Below are 24,677 nucleotides of genomic sequence, written 5' to 3'. Positions count from 1 at the left end.
TGTAGCAATAACTTTCACGCAGACTTGCTTGTAACGACATCGCTCCTCTGCAGCCACTGTGTTGTAAATGTGTCCAAAGAGAGCCATTTTTTGGTTTAAAAAGAAAAACAAACAAAAAAAAAACGGTTTATCTTCTATTTTTAATCAATTCGACGTGCGTTTCACGAGGAACAAGTAAAGGCAGCATCGGTTGCGTCCCATTACGTCATCGAGAGCGGTGGAGCCAGTCAGCTGAGGGAGGAACTGAACTCCCCGACAGCACAAAGTCAACCAGGAAGACACGACCGAGACTGCTAAACTAACACACCGGCCTCTCGGTCCGTCAAACACTGAGCTTATTTACGACAGGAGTCGTTTCAGTGTATTTTTCCGTAACCTTCGTATTTTATACAAGAGCCGTTTTCAAAGCAAAACGATGGCTTCCCTGTTCAAGAAGAAGACTGTCGACGGTAAGTTTGTTTTGTGTGAGAAGCTAGCTAAGTTGTGTTATTAGCTGGAGATGGTAAGTAGTCATACCTCAAACTCGAACTCGTTTGACCTGTTTTAGATGTTCCATGAGTCATTGGACAGATACTGCGTCAGTAGTTTCTATTAAATGTATATTTATATTTAAAATGGAATGTTGTACTTGTTATCTGCCTTGAAAATGACTACGGATGTCATCTAGTTACTTCACTCTATCGGCTAGGATGTATTCAAACATGTCAAAATGGCAAAAATGTAGTTTCGACTCTAAATGATGGAAAAACCGGTCTTCTCACGACAGTCGTTTTCCCTTTTTGAATTTAGCCCGTGTTGGTTATATTACAATATTCACCTTAATGTTGCATTTTAAATTGCATTAAACAGTAGTTGTAGTTTGTTATCTATCTTTTAGTCGATACAGTACTAAAATAGTTTTGAATGTGTTGATTTTTTTATATACAGCGTTGTCAAAAATCTGAGTGGTCTCTCAATCTCAAAGTATTATCCTCCGGCTAGATAATCAAGCATGACAAGGGCACAAGCCGACCCCAATAAAAAGGAATTAATAATTCAATCCATAATTAAGTGTGATTATATAGAGTACAATTAGAAGATCACAGAACAAATGGCATATAATCTTAATGTCAATTTCCCCGCAAACCTTTTTGTTAGTAAAAGCACAAAATAAACAATCAGTGCATCTTAATGGAAGTATTTTTCCTGGACCTACCTACTCCTCCCAAAATGGGCATCCTTGTTTGACTCGTAGCGTTGGTCCACATTTGGTTCTTACCATCACCGCAGTCTTACCAAGCCAACATCAGATTGTTCTCAGCTTCTTAGGAAAAATTCACCAAATGTCCTCACTATGTCTTGTATCATTGCATCATTTTTAGCCTTGGGTTGTAAATTGTTTCTGGTTATTAGGTGATTGGAAAATAGGGGTTGGGGGGGTTGATCACTTGTATTTGTAGGACGATATCCCTCCCACTTGAAGATGTTGTTGCTGCGTCACCGTGTACGTATTCACGTTTCGCTCTCGTAAGTGGTCTAACACGACGTGACGTGGATCCACTGACTTCATGGGAACTTTCTGCTCCGCCGAAGCGATTTCTTGTTGCTTCTTGAACTCTCTCTTTCTTTCAAAGCGTTATGCCCCCTCCTTTTTAAATGGATTCCAACGTTGAGTGAATTGAATTGTACACTTGGTTCCAATTACTGTTACTTGTTTTTATTCCAGAGAATATATGGATTTTTTGGGGGGATTTTTTTTTGTACATGGAAGCTGGTTGAAGTCTTTCCTCTCTTGATGATCCTACATTTGATCCTTTTACCTCAGATTCAAGGAGGCCCTTAGCCAGCAAAAGGGACAAACAATGATTTTGTTTTATTTTTGTTCTTTTTATTTTTGGCCTGGATTCTTCACTGATTTTTTAAATATTTTTAATTGTTTATATTTGTGTTGTATTACATTAATTTAGTTTCTTTGTTTTTTTTCTTCTATTTTATAAGTAAATATATCAAAAGATCATTTTAACAAAGGTACGGTCTAAACTACTGAGGTTTTGAGTGTGTGTTAGGTCAAGCCACTGGCTTTTTTATTCTGCCACACAAACCTTGTGTGGATTTATGGTCATGCATTATCTCACATGATGCCACTTAGCGATGTTGTGGGAAGTATTAAGATGACTCAGTAGCGATGCGGGCTGTCCGCGCAGAGCTGCTGTGTTGTGGGAATGTGCTGCCGGAGACACTGCTCACTATTAAAGCAACTGTGTCATGTTTTAGATTTTTAGTAATGCCGATAGATGGCTTTGATGAATTGCTAGATAGACTTTTAAAATTAATAGGAACGATCCTACATAATCCTTGCTGTTCTGTTGGCTGCAAACTTTATTCATTGGAGATTAGATGTCAAAAGCAAGAATAGTCACCACAGCATTGTACAGAAAGTATTTTTTTGTCATTTGTAGGGTTACGACAAACTAAGAGGGATAAGTTTCCTCTTTAGTTCCAACTTTTGCCTACCTACCCACCCTCTCATCAAGTTACAGAACTAAATTATGAAACTAAGTCGATTTCGTTGTGGGCTACCTACAGTGAATTCAAAAAGTCTACACACCCCTTTTCGAATGTTAGGTTTTTGTGATATATATATATATATATATATAAGTGAGACAAATATAAATGATTCTCAAACTTTTTCCATTAATGTGGCCCATTACCTGTGCAACTCAGTTAAAAAAAACATCTTTGAGAGGGCAAGTAAAAACAAACAATTGAAATAATGCGGTTGCACAAGTGTGCATACTTTCTTCAAACTGTGATGTGGCTATACTCAGAAAAAAAATAGTCCTATTCCAGCATGTGGAGCATAACAAAATCTTACAAACACGTGTAGGAAAATGTCTTATGGTCCGATGAAACCAAAGCTAAAGATGAGAAGAGCTGCGGCTTAGAAAATGAATGGATGGATGGATATATTGAAATAAAACTACGCCTTTTCACAACCCCTAAGTAGCGCTATGCATCTACACAGTGGGATATTTTTTCCCCATTTTCCTTCTATCAAGTTTTGATCATTTTTTTTTTAGGAATAAAAAGTGTGTATTATACATGAGAAATTACAGTAATTGTTCTTGGCATCTCCCTACCAGTTCATGCCACAATAGCAACTAAACAAAGAAAGGTATTATGTTAATAATGTGTTCTTCTAGTTTGGAGTGGTGTAAAAATACACTGATATGTTGCTATCCTGTTTAGCTACAAGCAGGGAAGAAATAATTAGACTATCCACCACAAGGTCACAGTTTTGTTTGGCATAGGTGTTAACATTTTGTGTTTAGAACCAGTACCGATACTTGAGGGCCAAAATGATGTTGTCTTCTTGATTGTAATTTATTTTTATTTATTTATTGTCTTTTAATCAAAGAATTAATTAATCACATTTCTGTCTGTCAAGTAATTTTTTTGTGTTTGCTGTGAATAATATTGTACAGGTTTACCTAATGTTGAGGGTGGTGAAGGGCCACTGTGTTTGAAAATTTAAAACTTTCTCTCTTTCCCAAGACGTTATCAAGGAACAGTCAATGGAGTTACGTGGCACCCAGAGACAGATCACAAGAGACAGAGTGTCCCTGGAGAAGCAAGAGAAGCAAATTGTGAGACCCTAACATACACACAAATGAGAAATAAATAGACCATTTTGTACATATTTATTGCTACATATTGCATCAATCCCCAACCATGACAACCTTGATTTGCAGACATTCAGAGACAGACTCGGTTTCCACTTGCTAGTGCAGGCATTGTGTCTGTCGGACTAATGGGTCTCAATTAATAGATATGATGGATCTGCTGCGTTGGCTTTGCTGCAGGCAAACCATGCAACCATTCCTCTTTATCTCACGTCCACATACACGCTCAACACACATCCACAATAAGGCCGTTTGCACAAAAGCACACATTTCCTCTCGCTGCCAGATGAAAGAAACAAGACGTGTCCTCTCGCCTCTATTGTATTAAGTAAATATCATACAGGACATAATTACTTCCCCGGGGGACAAGGTTTTAATTTCACATTTTCTAATTGGTTGTTTTTGAACCTCAGTCGTATGTTCTGAATAGAAGAAATGTGGAGCTAAGAGGTGGAAATGACCTATATTTGCAGTTTAGCCCTGAGTACTTGCACACACTTGCACTTTCTCCAGCAAAAAAATGCACAAATTACAAAACCAATTTTCCCCCAGGATGGAAGTACATGACGATGATTTTTTTAATTTTTGTTTTCCACGGGGCTACATATTTGTGCAACTCACTGAATTAGAATGTTGTGAAAAATGTAATTTATTTCATTACATTCAAAAAGTGAATTTTATACGTGAAATATTTCATGATTTTGATGCTTCTAGCTAAGAATACCCCAGATTTTCACCTTCTTAAAAAAAAATTAATGACATCAAATGATTTTTAATGTAGGAATTGCCCTTCCCAAAAGTAATTTCCTATTTTATTCCTATCTATATGATATGAGCTTCACTTTTTGAAATATACTACTGAAGTAAATGATCTTGTATATGACAATATAATATAATCAAATTCACTGAGATGCACCAGTACACATACAGTAGTTGAGTGCTCGTTAACAAAGAACAAAGAGCATAACTAGAATGTCTATTTTAACTTACTAGCCCCCCCACCCCCAATCAAGCATCTATGGTCATTTGTTTTTAAACCTTCCACATTTTTTGAATAGTATGCAGTTTATCTGAAAAGTTTTTATCCTATATTGCCATGTATTCGCTTCAGTGAAATGATCGCTACAGCAACACGGTGTCCATCTGTTGTTCAGGCATCTGTCTGCCTTTAAGGTTCACAGTTGTTGGATTCACGTCACCCTCCACTTCACATTTCCACCTCAGGCACAGACAGTTGTCTTGTGCTCACTCCTGTATTTGAATGAGATAAGTGAAGTGGACATTATAATAATCACCGTCTGCCTCTGTTTCATACATAGGTTTCTGTCCAAATTTACTCGTTGCGGGCTGGCGCAGAAGGTCTGATACTCATGCATCACATACTCTGGTGTCTATGCGAGCCTAGATTCAAATATGAATAATTAATTATTTCCGATCAAGGATGCTTACAGCGCACACACATGAAATAAACAAGGCTGCTCAAAGGCCTGGCTAGCTTCCTGTAACCTGGAGCTCCACTATTGTCTCTTGGGAAGTGAACACAGACAAACACACGGATGTGTCCACACCGCTGATGGCTGTGGGCATTAGTGTACATTCTGATGTTTACAAAAGCTAAAAGCTTGCATTTGCATCTCACTGAATGTGGCCTCAACAATATTGGCTGTGTTTCGAATATCTATATTTGTACACGCTGTGATTCTCTTGGGACCTTTGTGGGTATGTTTGTTGGTTTATCAATACATGGTTTTATTTGTGTTAGCCATCCATCCATCTTCTTCCACATCTGAGGTCGGGTCGCAGGGGCAGCAGCTTTAGCAGGGAAGCCCAGACTTCCCGCTCCCCAGCCACTCCCTCCAGCTCTTCCAAGGGGCTGCCGAGGCGTTCCCAGGCAAGCCGAGAGACGTAGTCTCTCCAGCGTGTCCTGGGTCGTCCCCGGGGTCTCCTCCCGGTGGGACGTGCCCGGAACACCTCACCATGGAGGCATCCAGGAGGCATCCTAAACAGATGCCCGAGCCACCTCATCTGGCTCCTCTCAGTGTGGAGGAGCAGCGGCTCTACTCTGAGCCCCTCCCGGATGACCGAGCTTCTCACCCAATCTCTAAGGGAGAGCCGGACACCCTGCGGAGGAAACTCATTTTGGTTGCTTGTATCTTGTTCTTTCAGTCACGACCCACAGCTCGTGACCATAGGTAAGGGTAGGAACATAGATCGATCAAGTGGATGTGTAGACATCCTTATGCTTGAACATGGTGTTCGTTATGGACAATGGTGAGGACAGAAGTCCAATAACAGAACACCACTCGGGTTCTGATCCATTCCTCCCAATCACGCCCTTCCAGGTCTCACTGTCATTGCCCATGCGAGCATTGAAGTCCCCCAGCAGAACGATGGAGTCCCCAGCGGCAACGCTCTCCAGCACCCCCTCCAAGGACTCCAAAAAGGGTGGTCACTCTGAAATGCTGTGTGGTGCATAGGCACAAACAACAGTAAGGACCCGTCCCCCCCACCCGAAGGCGGAGGGAGGCTACCCTCTCTTCCACCGGGGCGAACCCCAATGTACAGGCGCCGAGCCGGGGGGCAATAAGTATACCCACACCTGCTCGGCGTCTCTCACCGTTTGCAACTCCAGAGTGGAAGAGAGTCCAACCCCTCTCAAGAGGACTGGTTCCAGAGCCCAAGCCATGCATTGAGGTGAGCCCGACTATATCTAGTCCCCGCCTTCGGCCACCGTCCTGATCACACTGCACCCGACGCCTATGACCCCTCCCACAAGTGGTGAGCCCATGGGAAGTATTTGTGTTATATGCATTTCTATTGTAACAGACTTCAGACTTCCGACAAGTTATTGGATTTGTTACTTGGACTAAGAATTGATCATTATAACTACAGATGATGGGCAACATTTTTCATTCACTTTAATAAAGTCTTTTGGACGGTGTCCTCTAATGTTGATTCTCCTCTCCAGGAAGCAGAGATCAAGAAAATGGCGAAGAGTGGTAACCGGCAGGCCTGTAAGATCCTAGCCAAGCAGTTGGTCCAGCTGAGGAAGCAGAAGAACCACACATACGCAGTCAGCTCCAAAGCCACCGCCATATCTATTCAGACCAAACTCATGAACTCCCAAATGAAGATGGCTGGGGCCATGTCTACCACAGCAAAGGTATTGTCCTTGATATGACACCTTATTAAAATGAGGTAATTCAAATCAGTTCTTAGAAACATTGATGTAGTTGTATAAGGTAACAATCATACAAGGTTGTTTCTGGCCCAAATTGAGGCGGAGGTTGTACCACTGTAGCCATTACACGCATGTGTATGCCGTGCGCACAGTGGCTCAAACAAACACTATTTCTGTGAAGTATTTCATTGTTATTTAATGTTTTCTTTTGTTAAATCATATTTTACTAAAATACAAAAAAGTAAAGATACAGGAACCCTGTTTGATATTAAATATTTAATGATAAAGTGCATTGTGTGTACAATTAAATGGTAGTGGACCACAACTCAGTTCACCGTTTTAGAGCTAGAGGCAGAACATTTCAGCCTCCTGTTTTTAAATTTTCTCAAATAGTCATTTTAATATGTAGTGCATATTAAAATCACTATTTAGTGCAGTCGTACATCCCTGTAAATTTCGTGTCGGTGAAAAGCTGTTTTACTTCTGCCTCTTGTATTGGATCTTAAAAGATTGTGTATACTGAGACTAGTCAGAGGAATGTGCTGAACAGTTGTTTAACATGAAATTGCACTTTTGTCTTTGAACAGAAGAAAAAAATAGATTACCAGTAGATCTAGTACCATCAGTCAAAAAGCCCTAAGTCCCAGTAATGATGAAAGAAAAAAACAAGTTAGGTGTGTCACAGTTACAATTGTGAACTAGTTTCAGTATTGGTATACATATTTTAGTGTGTTATTAAAGTATGAATGTGATATTTTTTTATTTTTTTTTTGTCCCTTTGTGAAGCTGAATCTCCGTTTTGCTAATGTTGTGTAAGAGGAACAAAAAGCCCAGAAGCCACATGCTCATTTCAGAGTCAAACCTCAGCAAACACACAGGTCAGCTATAATTAATCCCCTAATTAATGTGGTATAATCATTAGGCGGTTTCTGCATGAGGATGTTGAGTGTCTGCGTCATTTAGTTGACGTGATTAGTTGGTCCCCATTTACTGGCACTTGTTTTTCTGACAGCACACAATGAGAATAGTATTATCTTGAACGTGTGGTGCATCAGTTAGTGCTTGCATGAAAGTAGACCATCCAGTTTTGTTTTCTTTTTTTTTAGTAATTTTCCACATACTGTATTCTTGTTTTGGGATAATTAATAAATAAATAAATAAAAAAAAATATATATATATATATATATATATATATATTTACCTGGATTTAAAAAAAAAAAAATAAAAAATGCAAAGATTGCTTCAGGAAGCGCACGCCAAACATGTATTGCGACTCTGAGTGACTTGCTGTGGGCCCCCTGATGAGACAAGCCAAAAGTCGCCTCAACATATTAGTTACATATATACAACATATTAGTTAGTTCAAATTCCGGCCTCGCCTGTGTGGTTTTTGCATGTTCTCCCCGTACCTGCGTGGGTTTTCTCGGGCACTCCGGTTTCCTCCCACATCCCAAAAACATGCATGGTAGGTTGATTGAAGACTCTAAATTGCCCGTAGGTGTGAATGTGTACACGAATGGTTATTTTTTGTTTTATGTGACCTGCGATTGGCTGGAGACCAGTTCAGGGTATACCCCGCCTCTCGCCCGAAGATAGATGGGATAGGCTCCAGCACGACCCTTGTGAGGATAAAGTGGTACAGAAAATTGATGGATGGATGGATATTAGTTCTAAACATCCCCAATCCATTTCAGCCAAACTAATGTGACACTCACAGAAACTGTCCTTTAGATTTTGTTTAGTTTTCAATGTATGCTCATAATGGCATGTAAAATACATTGGAAGAACTATCACTGCAGACATGATATCTCGTCTTATAAGAGGATTCAGCTTAACCTGTCTGTGCTGCTGGTGTCTTGTTCCTTTGCACTCTTTTCATCATCATCATCATCACAGCGGCACTGAGAGCCTTCAACTTAAACTGTGTTCGTAAATATATCTGCAGACAATGCAAGCGATAAACAAAAAAATGGATCCTCAGAAGACTATGAAGACCATGCAAGATTTCCAGAAGGAAAACATGAAGATGGGCATGACAGAGGACATGAGTAAGGAACTCACACAAACACAAACACAAACACGCACACACAAACACCTATGCATGTGCAAAGAGAGAGAGATTGAGAGAATGTGAATGAATGTCGATATCTACATTTTGGGGGCATTCAATGTATTCTTTGAATCAAATGCATTTCCTATAGCGCTTGACCTCATTGTGAGCTGGAGACAATCCTAGTTGACTTGACATGATTTGGAACATGGTAGGTAACTAGAGTACCCCCTCAGAAAGCACACGCAAGCCAAGGAGAGCATGCATATTCCACATAGGAAGACTGGAGCTGAGATTAAAATCCCAGACTTGTTAAGCAGTCGGCCACAGTGCTGCCTTGCATTAGCAAGAAACTATAGAAAAGAACAAAGTGTGAGCAAAAATCCTTGTTTCAGACCTACTTAAAGGAGTTGTTGTTTTTTCCCCTTTTTTTTAATTTAGTAAACGATACCATGGATGACTTTTTGGATGAATCTGGAGATGATGAGGAATCTGATGACATTGTCAACCAAGTTCTGGATGAAATTGGTATCGAGATCTCAGGAAAGGTAAGGAGGTCCAAATGAGAAAGCATCTTAGTGCCTGTCCAACACATTTGATCACTACATGACATTTTACTATTGCAAAAGGGACAAAATAATTTAAGGTACATTTAGGAAATTATTTATGTTTCATTAGGCTGGCAAGGGGGTGGAAAATTCCTGTAAATTTCAATTTAAGATGGGGAATTTTCAAATGTTTATTAAATGTAAAATGTTTATTAAATTGAAAAAGTATAATGAAAACCTTTATGGGGATTAATTCGGAACTAGGGCTGCACAATTAATAGAATTTTAATCATGATCACGATTTTGGCTGCCACGATTAAATTAGCCTGATCATCTGCGATTTTATGTTTTTAAATGAAGTGCTTTCTCAACCAGTAGTCAGCCAACCACCAGGGGGCGAACGCATGATTAAGGCTTCATTGAGCTGCCCAAATACCAAGCGAGCGGTGCCGAGCGCAGCCTGCTGCAGGAGCCTCAGTACTCAGTCAAGCAATCAAGTCATGCCGAGAGATGAAAGTATAGCAAAAAGTGGAGATGATGATCATCACGGTGAAGAGTTAGTGCCTCAAAAAGGGATCAACATCTATTTTCTACACGTTTCGATTCACGGCAAGTGACGTTAAACAAGACGTCTACACGTTGTTCTTCAAGAGTGCATCAAGAGTTGTGTGCCCCGCAGGGTAACAACTAATCTGTTCACCCATCTGAAAAAATGGCAAAAAAAAAGTCAAAGTACTGGACAAGAAATATGTGATTTCCCCCCCCGTGCAGTTATTTCTCCAAAATGCCATTACCTACACCGTGTGAAAAAGAACTGCAGTCAGGCCATCCTCCAGTCAAAAAGAAAGTCAAGCCAGCCGCCACAACGATTTTTCCTACTATGCATTACGGTAACACACCGCCAATGCGCTGTTTGTAAATTCTTGGTTTATTCAATCCCATTGAATGTTTCCAACTGTGAAAATCTCCGGAATTTTGCACCCCTATGTGTTACGCATGTATCTGATTAAGCCCTATGAAGTGAGCTGTGAGCTCTGCTAATGGCATTGCAGCCGCCACAAGTTAGAGCTGATCTCTCAGTTTCTCTGCTCGGAGTTAAAGTACCAGGCTGGCAATCTGCCATGAGTGGGTGTCTAAGTTATAGCATTTCCCTCACCGACATTGTCCAATAAGCAAGCGCACAGCTGTAGAGCAGGAACCGAAATCTTTAAGCTGCTTCTAAATTTGCAATTAGATAAGTAATCATGACCTCGATGCTGTCATATATTGTACCCGCTGGACAAGAAGAGTTGCCAGTCAGCATGTTTTCATTATTTCTGCCTGTGTGTGTGTGTGTGTGTGTGTGTGTGTCTGTGCAGATGGTCCGTGCTCCAGCTGCAGGAAAGAGTGTCCCCGGAGCCGGCGCCAAGTCCAAAAAGGCCACTTTGTCCGACGAAGAGATCGAGAGACAGCTCCGCGCCCTGGGCGTGGACTAACATCTTTGGATGCATCGTCCGTTCTCTTTCGTACGGCGACTGGCACACTGACTTGGTCACTGGTTAAATTGTTACACGCACACACTCGCACAAACACACACTGACCCAGTCAATCCATTGACAGACCTATTACTGGTGGATGAATGATCCACACTTGACTCAAAAAAGCTGGAAGCCACCTGCACTCGTGTTTACGATGCAGCTCATTCTCTTCAAAAGGGCTACATACAGTGCATATGCAATTCATCATCTGCCTTTGCTGAAACTTGACGCTATACACGATCATTTAATACATTCTTGTTCACTTCTAACAAGTTTTATTCCTTTATTTGGAGGGCAACATGGACATAAGCAATGAGTGAAGCATCACAAATTGAAACCTCAGCTTCACAAAGTAATCAGAGATAAAACTTTGTAAAGGTTTTCTGAGACAACCCATTTACACTGCTGACTGCTGATACTAACCAAGGAATATCACTGTTAGCCATAGAGTGTTCCATACTTAGTAATTACCTGAGGGATTCTGGGGGTTTCTTAGTTGGTCTTTATCTTATTGTAGAAATCACGGGAGTTCTTCAGTGATTGGCAGATGGCGCCTGTCCTGCCGTCCTTCTCTTTCAGCTGCTGTGCAGTTATGGATGTTTTTTTTTTTTTTTTTTCTCCTTTTTTTTTGACAAGCTGCCTCTTGCTGCAAACGTACACAAAAACTCAGCAAAACGATTGTCACTGTGACACAAGAGGTGTTCTTCCTCAAGAGATGAAGCTGATTCTGCGCTTTGGTGTCCGGGCCACCATGAGTGACCTTTCCATCGTTGTCTTTGGACTTTTTGCTCTTACTTTATCCCCATTTTGCCAGACTTTTTTTGTTTTGTGTGCATGTATCACACATGCACAGCATACAATTAGTTTTTTCATTCAGTCCTACATTTGTAAACATTTTAAGAAGATCCATTGAGCAAAAACATCTTTGAAAATTTGATTGCGTGAGAATTCTGTTTTAATTTGTGTGTGCACTTGTTTCCTTAATTACGGGACTATGTAAATTGGATTTTATAAGTAATAAACTTTCTTCTGGTACACCATTTTAATAGTGTGCATATTTCCTTTTTAAAGAATGGACAGTTAAGTTGGAATTACATAAACTATGCTAAAACAAAGGATCTGAATGCACATCACAACACACCAAGTGGAATTTAAATTTTACATCAAATCCCAACATTTCAGCAACACCACCATATGCAACAAGTTAAACTAAATGAGAGACTGGTGGAAAATGTCCTTTTCATTTACACATGAAATGTAACTATAAACAAAACCCTTGTGACATTTTGTGAGAGGTCTTATTTTTAAAACAACCTTTCAGGAGCTTGTGGTAACAGCATGTTTATTCTTTATATAAACTGTATCCATATCTGCAGTCATAACAAAGGACAATAGTATAGAGTAGGATTCTAACCAAGTTAAGCCAGCTCAACTTTTACATAGTCGTCAATGTGTTTAAAATTGCTTCTCATGCAGGGGGGAAATGTAACAGCAGGTGGCGTAGTTGTCATATCCAACAGGATTTTTGTTCTTTTTCTTTTTTTACTTGAACGTTTTTAACCGACAGATGGCCTTCATAAATATTTTGGAATGAATGAGCGTTTAGAATTAATTATCTTTATAGCTTTAGCAGTTGCCCTCAAATGCATCATTATATACACATATGTACATACAGAAGAAAGACAATTTGGAAGTCGTTCAGATTTCTTTTATTTGGTCACTTTGGAGAAATTAGCTAGAAAAGTACCAATAGTAAGGATATAAAACTCAAGGCATTTTAAAGACAGCTGCAAGTTTCTACCAACATTTTTTTTTTATCCTTTACAAAATAAATGTGTTGAAAGATGTGACTTTACTGCAGTTAAAAATAAATTACTGCCAGTTTGGTACCTGTCCTCTGGTTAGATTTATGAATCACAACTGATGCTTTCACCAGTATGACACTGAAGCTAATTTCTCTAGGTAATACCTTGTATCAACTCACAAGCTTACACTGCAGGCACCTGTGGAGTTGTTATATCACAACAACCCAAAATATATTAAACAAGAATGTTTGTGCTCAAACTATAATTAAAAACCCACGAATTTGGCATATAATATATTAAATCTGAATAAATAATTTGTTGCCAGAGTTTAGCTATTTTATCTGGTACAACATCATAATTCTAATTAGTGAAATAAAAACTGCATCTCTACTGACAAATATATAAATACATAAACAACTTGTGAATTATAAATGAAAACATACAAATTTAGTATTTAAAAAAAAAAAAAAAAACTTCAACTTTAGCTGACAATTGACCATATTGCAAAAGCAAATATTCCTGCAAATTAGACATTTAACCAACATATATGTATTTTCATTCATGCTACAACAAGGACCTCTGCTAACTAAAAAGAAAAGTGCTTATCTAACTACCTCAATCTTGTTTTATTTATTTTTTTAATTTCCTGTTTTCAAATTTCAACTGACTCTTTTTGTCCTACTGACTGGCAAACTAAAACTGACATATCAGGAATTTATCCATTATTTATATCAGTGGCTGGTGTGTTTTACTCATCTGGGCTATGCAGTTTGGACTTAATTTGGCCAAGCAGGAGCTGAGGCTGGTTTTGACCCGTTTCTCCCTCTGGCGCCTGTTACAGAACCACACCCGGATCACCTCCTTCTCCAGGTGGAGTCCTTTGGCTATCCGGGCTATTTCCTGGGAAGATGGCTTACTTTTTTCGACAAAGCTGTGCTCAAGAGCCTCCTTAGCTCCCAGGCTGCATTGAGGATCAAGCAGAGAATAAAGAACTATTTAAAAGCTCCAGTCACGGGCAGATTAAAACAATTCTTACCTGATAGTTGTTCTTCTTTTCCTCTTCCGCTCATTTATTCCAATTTTATCACTGTTCAGAGCTGAGGGGGGATGTGAGAAGAAGGTGATCTAGATAATGAGAGGTGACTAAAGCAATAGGAGGAATCGGCGACGGGCTCACCTCGAGCGAGCTCAGCTTCGTCCAACCACTTGGCCAGAATGGCCTTCAGTTTGCAGGCGTTCTTGAAGCTCAGCTGTAGATTCTCAAAGCGGCAGATGGTGGTCTGACTGAACTCTGACCCGTGCACGGCGGCGAGGGCCTCACCCACGTTGGTCTGAGTGTAGCCTAGTAGTGGACACACACACGCACGCACACACAAAGAAAAATGTAATGGGACAACATTTGTGCAATTTTACACCTGTGGAGTCATAAATGTGTAAGTTGTATGCGAGGGTATTCCTGTAGGCTGGACATGCAGGCAAAAATACGTACTGCATACTTAAAGAAATTACATTTTATTCAATTGGAATATTAAGAAATAACAGCTTCAGTGTAATTTTCCGCATTTGTAAGGTAAAGGTTGATGTGCTTTGCAAGATTCAAGTGAACTTGTAATTACTCCACATTGCTGTCAATTGCCTGTGTCCAGACTTTAGGGACAGCCTCTATTTTAATACATCATGTTGTACTGTACATAGTATTAATCGGTCTCATACAGAAAGCGCCATATGGTGCCTTGACATGTTCAAATGTGTAGTAGGCTATTCAAATCAACAGTATGTAAATATTCATCAAAGTAGCACAAAGCACAAATATTCCAGCAAGAATATAAACGATATAGAGTTTGATACAATTTCAGGCTTATATGGTTTTTGGAGATACGAGCTGTTGTTCCGGAGATTTCCATTTATTTTAATGGTGAAGATGATTTTGTAAGAGCAGTTAATATACTACAGAGTAAACGCACCTGTTTGAATACCATTTTTTTCCCCAATGGTAAAAAAAAAAAAAAAAAAAAAACATAAATACAACCTATATCATGAAAAGTTCAATTTAAAAAGAAACATCTGTTGGGAAGGAAACAAAATCTACATTAAGCAGGTTGTGAGGTCACTAGTATGCTGGACATAAAAAGAACAGCGTGAACAAATCTCCAGCTCAGCCATTATAATTTTAGTTACTTGTGGGCCATACCACAAGAGGGCGTGGGACAGTAACACTGTTCATCACATCAGATCCTCACCAAGTTTGATCCTCCTTATCTTGAAGTCATTAGCAAACATCTCCAGCTCTTGAATCTGCGGGGAGTCCATAGCGGGGGTGTCCTCCAGCTCCCGGATGCTCTTCCTCTGGATGTTGACTTTCATCTCGCCCACAGAGGGGCCTCCTGGGGCCTCGTCAGTTATCAGGAGGGCCGAGGGCAGTGAGGAGAAACCGTGACTTAATGCACACGAGCTGCTGCTCAGACCGGGATCTGGAAACTTGTACAGGCATGGAGTCAGTGAACCTGGACAGAAAGGCAAGGTAGGGAAATTGGTACGAGTCAACAGGACTTTGAAAGACCAGTAGAGACACTGATGATGTTGTGGCACTGTTGCATGCAGTGTTTTACTTTTGATGGTTTCTAAAATTGTGACCTGATAGTGAGCTACAGTGGTGCCTTGAGATGTTTTTGTTTTTTGCTTCAGCAGTTTTGCAGATAGAATTAATGAACAAGTCTTCAAAAAAGAGGCTTCAAGGTTGTTTTTTTCCCCCGCTCCTAGTTGGATTTTACTGAAACTAAACATGCATCTAAAAATAAAACAAAAATAACTTCAATTTGTTTTTTTGCATTACAGTAGACTCGATTAATGCTAACACATAATGGAAACGCCAAGCAAAGCAAATTTATTTATATCGCGCATTTCACACACAAGGTAACTCAATGTGCTTTACATGATTAAAAAATTTATTTTAAAAAAGCTTATCAAAATTTAAAACAAAGAGAGAGAAAAAAGTACAATTAATACAGCATACAGTGCAAGAAATATCATTTAAATGTGGAAATGCTCTAAAAAGCATGAGGAAAAAGAAGAGTTTTTAACCTGGACTGATAAACATTCACAGTCTAACAAAAAGCACCAATGTGGTAGCGTTACATCTGAACAAAACGGTGCAGCAACACATGCAGACAGACAATATAACAAGATCACGGGCATATCTTTTTTTATCCTCTGAGACTAATATTACTGCCGTACTGAAGAGCTGAGACCGTCTCCATTCACGAAAATGAATAATGTAATGGGAGTTTTTTCTTATTTTTTCCAAGATGATGCAATGCTGGCCTCCTGTGTTGGTCAGGCTGTGGTGCACTATGTTGCCTCACATCTGAAGACAGTAACGATGCACTCAGTGGCCACATGAGGTGCAATCCACGACATCTAATACATATAATGAGTAAAAAAAATAATAATAATTCATTTCTAATTATGGCTCTCTCATGTAGATAGAGGAATTCAAACAGCAGCAGCATTGTGATGCAGTGTCAGACTTCATCTTGTTGTTTTCCACTACGGCATAAGTTTGTTTTATTGTTAGCTTTATGACAGACAATCCAACCTCGGCACGTTCACATTTCTAATATTTTGGCTGTTGTTAAATTCTGCCGGCGTACCTCATTGAGTGGCAAATATGTGTAAATATGCATCCATATATGGAAACCCATTTGAGCATCTATTCATTATCCTTGACACATCCATACCTGATTAAACTTCTACTCGGACTTTTATTCGGAACAATTTACCTGTTCAACAATACGTGACATTATCTTTCCATTATAGACGTCAATACCTATTTTTCGAAGTGAATTTGATTAAAACTATTCAGCCAATAATTCACATGAGTACCGCATAAGTACTAAAATGCAACATTTTAGAATTTTTTTCTCTTTTTCTTCATACCTGTACACACAATGTTATGTCAAAAAATATATATATATATTCCCCATCTTCACATCTATTTTCTTTACAGTGATTTGCAAATTAACTTATTTGCCAATTTTTGGGGTGTGGGGGGAGATGGGGGCACATATCCTTCGCGTTTTTGCTGAAAAACTCACCTATTTGCCGTTTTGTGTTCAGGCTAAAGCCATGTCTCATGTAATATAAAAGCATTGCTTCGCTGCCATCTTGGTACCAAGGAAGTATGTTGAAGTGAAGGGAGGAGGTTCCTTTAGTCAGGCCATAGCCCTTTCTAATAGAAAAAAGAAGTGATTTGGCACCATAGGCCATTAATAATATTTGTAGGGGGACGTCAATTGTTCATTTTCACTTCATGTTGGGGGACACTGTACCACTATTAAGGTCCCAAGTGAACTGGAGGCTGTCGCAACTGACTTTTGTTCAAAAAGTGGGGTACGCCCTGGACTGGTCACCAGCCAATTGCAGGGCACAAATAGACAAACAACTATTCACACTCACATTCACACCTATGGATAATTTAGTCTTCAATTCACCGAACATGTACGTTTTTGGAATGTGGGAGGAACCCAGAGTACCCGGGGGAATAATCCACGCAAGCATGAGGAGAACCTGGCTGAACATTTAACACACATAACATTTAAAGATAAATAAATACATACATTTAAAAAAGAAGAAGAAAAGAAACTAAGTTAAATTTTGAGAGAATCAAGTTCTGTTCTGACACCAAAATAATTCTTCAGTGCATACCAAGCACATTGTTTCTTTTTTTAAATTACCATCGCAAGATCCTATGTTCATGTTTTTAATGTTTGCCAACTGGAGTTTTTCAGCTCACTCCGGACTGTCTCCTCTCTCAGCACAGGAACTCATGGGGAAAAAAAAGATCGAAGAAAAAAAAGATCGAAGTAAATTTTCTGCTTTATTTCTCTCAAACTACTGCACATCCTCTGAAGTTTCTGAGCCTTGAAATGAAACGATCAATGCGTTCTCAATGTTCTCTTTTCTTTTTATTAAATTTTTTTAAAAACTTTGTTTCCCACAATGCCGAGGGCAATGCATTACCAGACATAAGGTTGGAAGAGTGAAGAAAGTGAATTTGGGCTCTTTTGATCATGCATATTGCCCTCGCTCGAGACTTTTTTTTTTCTGGGGCTCGTGGGGATCTCGATCGCAGTGCCAGCAGACACTCCTTCCATTTGCTGTGGCTATGTTTCATTCCAAACCTGGTCTGAGTTGTGTCCTTCACCACTGATGTTACAAACTCCAAATAATCCTAGAATATCAGAAAGGTGAGCAACCCGTTACTTATGATTACCGGTACATGTCTTAATCATTGTCAGTATAGCAGCAACAGGCATATGCAGTGACACATTAGTTGCAGACCAAACTCTGTTAAGATCAATGCATATGCAATTATCTTTTCAAGTAATACATTGGACACACCGGTAATACATCTCATGAAAGGCAAACCTATCCATGCACTTTCTCGAGCGCTTGTTCTCATGATGGTCACGGTGAGCTGGAGTCTATCGCAGCTGACTTTGGGTGAGAGGCTGTGCACCCTCGGCTGGTCGGCAGCCAATTGCAGGGCGAAAATAAACAAACAGCCGTTCGCACTCACATTCACAGCTATGGACAATTTAGAGTTTTCAGTGAACCTGCAGAGATGCTAGTTGACGGTCGAAGACAAGATAATAAGGTCTTGAGTCTTCTCCGGGAGCCGAACCTGCTGCAGACCGGTGTCGAGACTGTTACCTTTAAAGTTGTGCCGTGCCTTGTTAAATCTTTTTGGTGGACGGTGAATATGAAATCTGCCCAGTCGCCTGAGTCATTATTGGACGACACAGACGCACGTCGGCCCTTCTGATTTAGAGAAAAGGTTAAACCTTTTTTTTAGTAGACAAAGCTATCTTTCTGTGTGGCTAGCTGGCTAGTTAGCTACCTAGCGAGCCGAGGCCGAGGTCAGCTAGCTGGCTAGCTAGCTAGCTAATCTATCTAATCTCAAACTGACCAGACCAAATATAATTATTCCATATTCCAACACACACATGAGTGGACAGACTCGCTAAATTCCATTTCCTCGGTATAACCCACAGATCAACTTTGCTGTTGTTTCCGTCGTCTCCCAAAAGAGACAAGAGCCGAGCTTCTCCTCTTGAAGTTCGACACGCCACCTCCAATTTTGGAAGTCTTGACGAGCGAGAAAAGTCGAGTGTCGTTACTTGCCGGAAGACGTGTGAAAAGTAAGGCTTAGAATGGTTATACCGTGGACTGCTTCGATGGCTGCCATCGTTTGTTACATTTATGCTGCTGTTGTTGGTTTCAACCATTTACACACTGCTTCTCACATCAGTTTAGGGTAAAAGGGAGATTGAAATTATACCATATATTATAAATAACCCAGTGAAATGATGTGCTCATTGCTTATTTCATCAAAATTTCAGAACTAAGTCATTCTATTACGCCTCACTTGTATGGTGATTTTTTAAAATGTTTTTTTTTTTTTTTTACCACTGAATTTGTTTGACTGTTCAGAGTCAATTTATCACTTGAACTTGAATCCACTTAATGTGTTTCTGACCTTCTTTTCAATATCTGCTCAGTCTTTCAATTGTTACATCCAATCACGTTATTATTGTTACAGTAGTGGGAATAAAAGCCACGAAAAACCCAGTGGAAATCATTTGCTCGTCCTCATGTTCCTTGTTTGAGGGGACATTTGATCTTGATGATGGTGAATGATGTCATATATTTCTGTGCAGGACGTTGACACAGTGAACGTAACAATTCATTGAGTCACTTCGGCCTCACCTTCATTTGAGCTCTCCAGATAATATTTACCGGCCGTCTCTCCTCTTAAAAGAATCAACGTTATCACCGCTTTGGTAAATGTTAATTGTACTTGACCTCCAGCTTCAGGTCATATTCCATCTGCTCCACATGATTACAGCGTCTGACTTCGACTGCTACAGTTCTTCTCTTTCTTTCCCTTTTCTGAGTATTAACAGTATGTCTGGTGAATTCTGCACCCATTGGACATTTCATTAGATCAGATCCAATTTACAAGCTGTATCAGAAATCCAAGGCTTACAAAAATAATAATATTCAAGTGTTAATTTAACAAAATGTTTATTATTGTGGCCATAGTATGCAGTGGTGTAGAAGTGCACTGTTTTATACTGCAAATCATTTGTAATATTGTTGAACTGCACTATTGATGTTTTAAAGCAACATGAGAAGTAACAGCAACAGAACTGCTATGTTGATTTATAAAAAACCCCATCGGAGAAACATTCTATCAACCTTTGTAGTGTTATTTACGTTTAGGCAAGTGCAGAATGTGTAGGGCTGACTCACAGTAGCCATCAACACCTACCTACAGCAGTCTGCAGGAAAGTAACTGTAAATAACACAATGTTTGGCAAGAGTATAAAGACAATCATTCCAAATGAACAATGTTTGTTCGGGTCTCTGACACACACAAAAGGTTTTGTTGGTTAAAATTTTGAACATAGCATATTCTACTTTGAAGTGAATTTGATTAAAACTATTCCAAGTGAATTTGATTAAAACTATTCAGCCAATAATTCAATAACAAATTGTTCTACCTGTTTTTTTTTTTTTTTTTACAATGTAGCTCATAAAAAAACCTCGAACATGAGCACCAAGCAAGGTACTGTAGTCAGCTCTGAAATTAATGTAAACATTTATCGCTCAGGGCTTGTTAGATTTTCTCACCCTTTTAATTTTCTCTTTGCCGTTTTTGGCCACATAAAGACAGTCTGTAATTTGAAAAAAAAAAAATGTAAATAAAATTGTGTCCTTTTTAAAAAAATAAAGGTTATTGTTTTTTAACTGACAAAATATTCCTGCAGTTTTATTTTTTAACCATTCAAATTCCAGTTTGTTTGCACACTACAAGTTATAAAACAACCTCAAACATGACATTTTTATGTATCTTCAGTTCCACCAACTTTTCTTATACTGAACTGCTAATATTAGTCTAATAGTAGATTTAGCAGCTTCCCCTTCTTAAATGAAATATAATTCTCCTCCATGGTCAGCAGGCTTATTCAAATTTAAATTGCGTCACTCATTGGCTCCACCGGAGTGCAGTGCCATTAAAGGTCTCTTACGGAAACTAAGAATATTGGTCCCTGGTCCCCCAAATTTTAGATGATGTAATTTTGTTAAAACAATAAAGTGTAGACTGAAGCCCATTTTACTGTAATTGTATTTAATTAAATCCAGTAAATAACACATTTTGTAATGCATTTCAATTGGCCAAAAGGTAAAATTTGATGTAAACAATAAGAGCTGAAGTTGTAAATTACAAAATCATACAAAAATCCCCACCGTTGGGAAGTTTCATTACATTTGCATTATTCATGCACAAATTAAAATGAATTAAAAACAAAGAAAAAAAAAAGGACTTGAGATGGTCACAAATGGCAAGCATAGAGCTCCCACTGATTTAATTCAAAACAAACAAGTGCACTGCTCGTTGTAGATAAACTGATGAAACTGCGTCATGGTTACCTTGCAGCGGGTTTGCAGCGCTCACCATGTTAGGTGGAGGGACGCCACATGTTTGCAGGATACAAGTCTGAGAAATACTTGCAGAGAGCATCTCCTGAGCTGTGGTGTAAGAAAGACATAGAGGCAGGCACCTTTAGTCACACTCAAGACAATCATAATTGCTATTAAATAATGTTTTCATTGCTAGTATGGCATCCTTCCATCCAGCTGGTTGTCATATATAGATAAGCATTAACTGTTCTGTCCCAAAATTCTGTGTCCAAGGTGCAGGCTGTGTTCGCCAGGTGTGAAGTACTGTATACCTTCCCAATGTAAACTATAAAAACAAATGTTTCAAAAATCTCTATTCCATTATTATTGCATGTTTTCTATACATGTGTTGCTTGCAATTGTTTGTGTTCAAATACAAAAGGTTTAAAATTGCGTTTTGTTACTTTGTAAGTTTTAACGTGTTTAAAGTCTGTAGTAGGAATAATTTAAGGCTTTAACTATACTTGTTTTTAATATCTTCTCTCTTTTATAGGTTTTCACCCATCATTTGTGGGTTTGTACCTCGCTTAGATGAATGGAGGATCGCTGTGTTTAGACTTTTGTTTCCATCACCTTTTGTTTGTATGTTTGTGAGCAGGGAACCCTAGAAACTTTAAGCAGTGCAAATAACCCCTTACATCTATAGTGCTAAACAATGTACTTTTAATGTAGATTTTGTTTTAATTTATAGGACAGTACTGTTTTAGAGATGAAATGACCAACTTTTGAGTGGAGATGTGGAGGTCTTAAAAACAACAACTGCGTTAACCTTCCTATCTAAACACACACACACAAAAAGCATCTTTTGTAAAAGTGAGCGCAAGTATGTCACAGTTATTCCTAAATGTCGCAACACAGTGTTATTGTTGCGTGAGCTTTTCAAGAAAATGAGCTTCTCCAGCAAAGTCTACACCGGACACAAGTTGCACAATACTCTCAACCCAAATATACAATAGTCTACACAACATTCCAAAAACACTATGAAAAAAAATCTCTTTACCATATTGTTCTCATTTAAACCTCAGTTTTAATTGAGAAGTGAGCATACTGCCAACCTACCTGCCATAATGCCATAGGTAGCCTGCTGGTTGCTGTAGTGACACGGGGTGACAGGGTAGTGGAGGCTGGGGGGGCTGTTGCCAAGAGGGTTTGCCAGGGAGGTGGTGGATAGTTGCATTTGGGAACGCTTGGAGGGCTGACCCAGGGACAGCCCGGATGACACTAAAAGGAAACAAACATACAAGGAATAAAACAGCCCGCGACCCTAAAAGCAACTGCAGTAATAGCTGCTCTTGTGTGAACATAACCTTTTGTTCATCCTGATGGGATATGCATTTCTAGTTTTACATATTTGGACTTAAAGGAGACCACACTGTGTGTCTTTTCTGACAATAATGTTACAATAACAAAGAAATGTGCGTCTGTGTATGTCCACTTATATTTTGACAACTGCCTATGCACAATAAATACTCATGCATAAGCAAAGTCATTCTTGGGAAGCAATAGTACTTGAATAATTGAATAATTTGTTAACTTTTCATGGGGGGGGGGAAATGTTTTTTTTTCAAATGCAGAGTGAAGGTGTAATACTATGATGAGGGGGAGATGCATAGTTTTACATTGCAGGGCTTCTTTATGAATGTCTTACCCCCCCCCCCCAAATGTATACACACGCCGCAGCATTGATGACTTAATACAGCACTGCATGTGGTAACTCAACAAAAGCTCATTGTTCAAACGCTAACTGTCCCGCGGAGTACACATGGAAACATCAAGAGAATGCTGCAATGATCATACTGTATAGTATTGTACATTTTACTGCTTAATTGTTAATCTCACAGTTTTTATATGCATGAGATGTTTAGCATAATATAAATGAAATCAGTTCATTCGTTCTATATCAATTACCACAAACAAAAATACCTGAAAAACCGTTCTCCACAATGCCTGACTGTGAAAGGAATAACGTTGCAATGCACTGAGATGACTGGGCTGAACTACCTGATTGGATGCATTTTGCGACATTACTTTGATTTCTGCCTCTGTGCTGGAGGAGAACGCAACTGTCACAGAAGGAATGCGTCTGCCATGGCGGTGCGTGCTGTATAAGCTGCAACATTATGACCGCAAGCAAGCCCACACAGGGAAAAATGGCACAATGGCAACGTGCCTTGTCTCTTTCCAGTCAAAAGAGATATAATGTAAGAAATTTATTAGTACAGTAATTGTTTGCAATGATGTTCAACTGTACTGCATTGCATACAGAGATACGCCATAGGCCATCATGTTATTTTTATCTTGTGTGTGTGTAGATGAGTGGCAGGATGGGGTTGATTTTAACCATGAAAAGCACTTTCAGCTGCGTTTTTTTTCCTATGAAAAGCTCTTTTCTAAAGCAAGTTTGGTTGATTGATTGACTTCATACAGGAAGGCCAGAGCTTGGATTTGAACTCCTAGTCAAAGAACTTGTGAGGCTGATGTTTCAACTCCAGTCATCCACACTAAAATAAACTAAAAACAAACAGCTGAACATATTCATTGCAAAAATATACTAAAGGGAATAGTCTCATATACTGTACAGTATACATTTTTTTCCTGATGTTACTTCATATTGCAACTTTAATGGTGATAACCTCAAAAAGAATGCGTCAAAGCAAGTACATCAGTGCATAGTGGCCAAAAGAATCATGTCAGCGTTCCAGACTGATAGGCCCACTTACCTGCAGAGACCATGCTGTGGCCGTGGGAGGTGCTTGGCAGGCAGTCACTGGCAGAGCTGTGGTGCATGAAAATTGGCAGATGAGAGTCTCCCGCCAGAGGCGGGAAAGAGTCAACACCGAATGCCTGAGACGCCATTTGGCCTCCTCACGTAGTCTGATGCGGTCCACTTTATCTGCTGTCGTAACTTCCCCGACCGTCTCAAGTCATCATCCCCTTCTTCTAATTCTCATGCTTTACTAATATATCATTTTCAGCGTGCCTGGCTGTACTTCATATGCGACATGTTCTTGTTCCTTTCACCCTCAACTTTTGAGGTGGCCGCAATTCGGATGTGGATGACTTTTATCTCCCCAAAATAAACACTAAGCTGCGCTCTACATCCAAGTGAGTTTCACTTTAAACTTCTAAAGCACCTCAAGCATCCATGCCCCAGCTCCTTTTCCTCTATCCTACCAACAGGTAGGTCAGTGTCTGTCACCCCCTGGAGACTTTGCATCCTCCTGCAGGTATTTATACCCCCCGCCAACCTGCAGCTACTCCTCACTCCACCCCAGGAGGCCCCTTCTTTCACATCAATCTCCAGCTGCCAATCCCATGCCACTGCTGTTATTGTGTTTTTCCGTACCTGCCTTTCTGTTATCCAGTCTCCAAATCCAGGATTAAGGTA

The 24,677-nt window shown here is 39.5% G+C and overlaps 2 protein-coding genes across 2 annotated transcripts; one reads left to right on the top strand and one right to left on the bottom strand.

Annotated features, from left to right (window-relative positions):
- The first annotated feature begins 218 nt into the window (after window positions 1–218).
- Window positions 219–12,004, top strand: chmp2ba (charged multivesicular body protein 2Ba). The gene is made up of 6 exons (XM_061692508.1): window positions 219–449; window positions 3,535–3,626; window positions 6,631–6,825; window positions 8,789–8,891; window positions 9,335–9,441; window positions 10,800–12,004. Exons 1-6 carry the CDS (start codon window positions 416–418, stop codon window positions 10,914–10,916), a joined length of 648 nt encoding a protein of 215 aa, XP_061548492.1. The 5' UTR covers window positions 219–415; the 3' UTR covers window positions 10,917–12,004.
- A 1,485-nt stretch (window positions 12,005–13,489) lies between these two features.
- pou1f1 (POU class 1 homeobox 1) lies at window positions 13,490–24,145 on the bottom strand. Its single transcript, XM_061692305.1, has 7 exons — window positions 24,010–24,145; window positions 22,349–22,510; window positions 21,260–21,358; window positions 15,004–15,267; window positions 13,941–14,105; window positions 13,800–13,860; window positions 13,490–13,724 (listed from the first exon to the last, which is right to left on the bottom strand). The coding sequence occupies exons 1-7, from the start codon at window positions 24,143–24,145 to the stop codon at window positions 13,490–13,492; spliced, it is 1,122 nt and encodes a 373-aa protein (XP_061548289.1).
- Window positions 24,146–24,677: the final 532 nt, after the last annotated feature.

This window comes from Phycodurus eques, chromosome 12, assembly GCF_024500275.1.
Source record: "Phycodurus eques isolate BA_2022a chromosome 12, UOR_Pequ_1.1, whole genome shotgun sequence".
In the NCBI taxonomy this organism is placed as follows: Eukaryota; Metazoa; Chordata; class Actinopteri; order Syngnathiformes; family Syngnathidae; genus Phycodurus; species Phycodurus eques.
The sequence above is the reverse complement of the archived record's forward strand: the minus strand, read 5'-3'. Positions and strand labels throughout refer to the sequence as shown.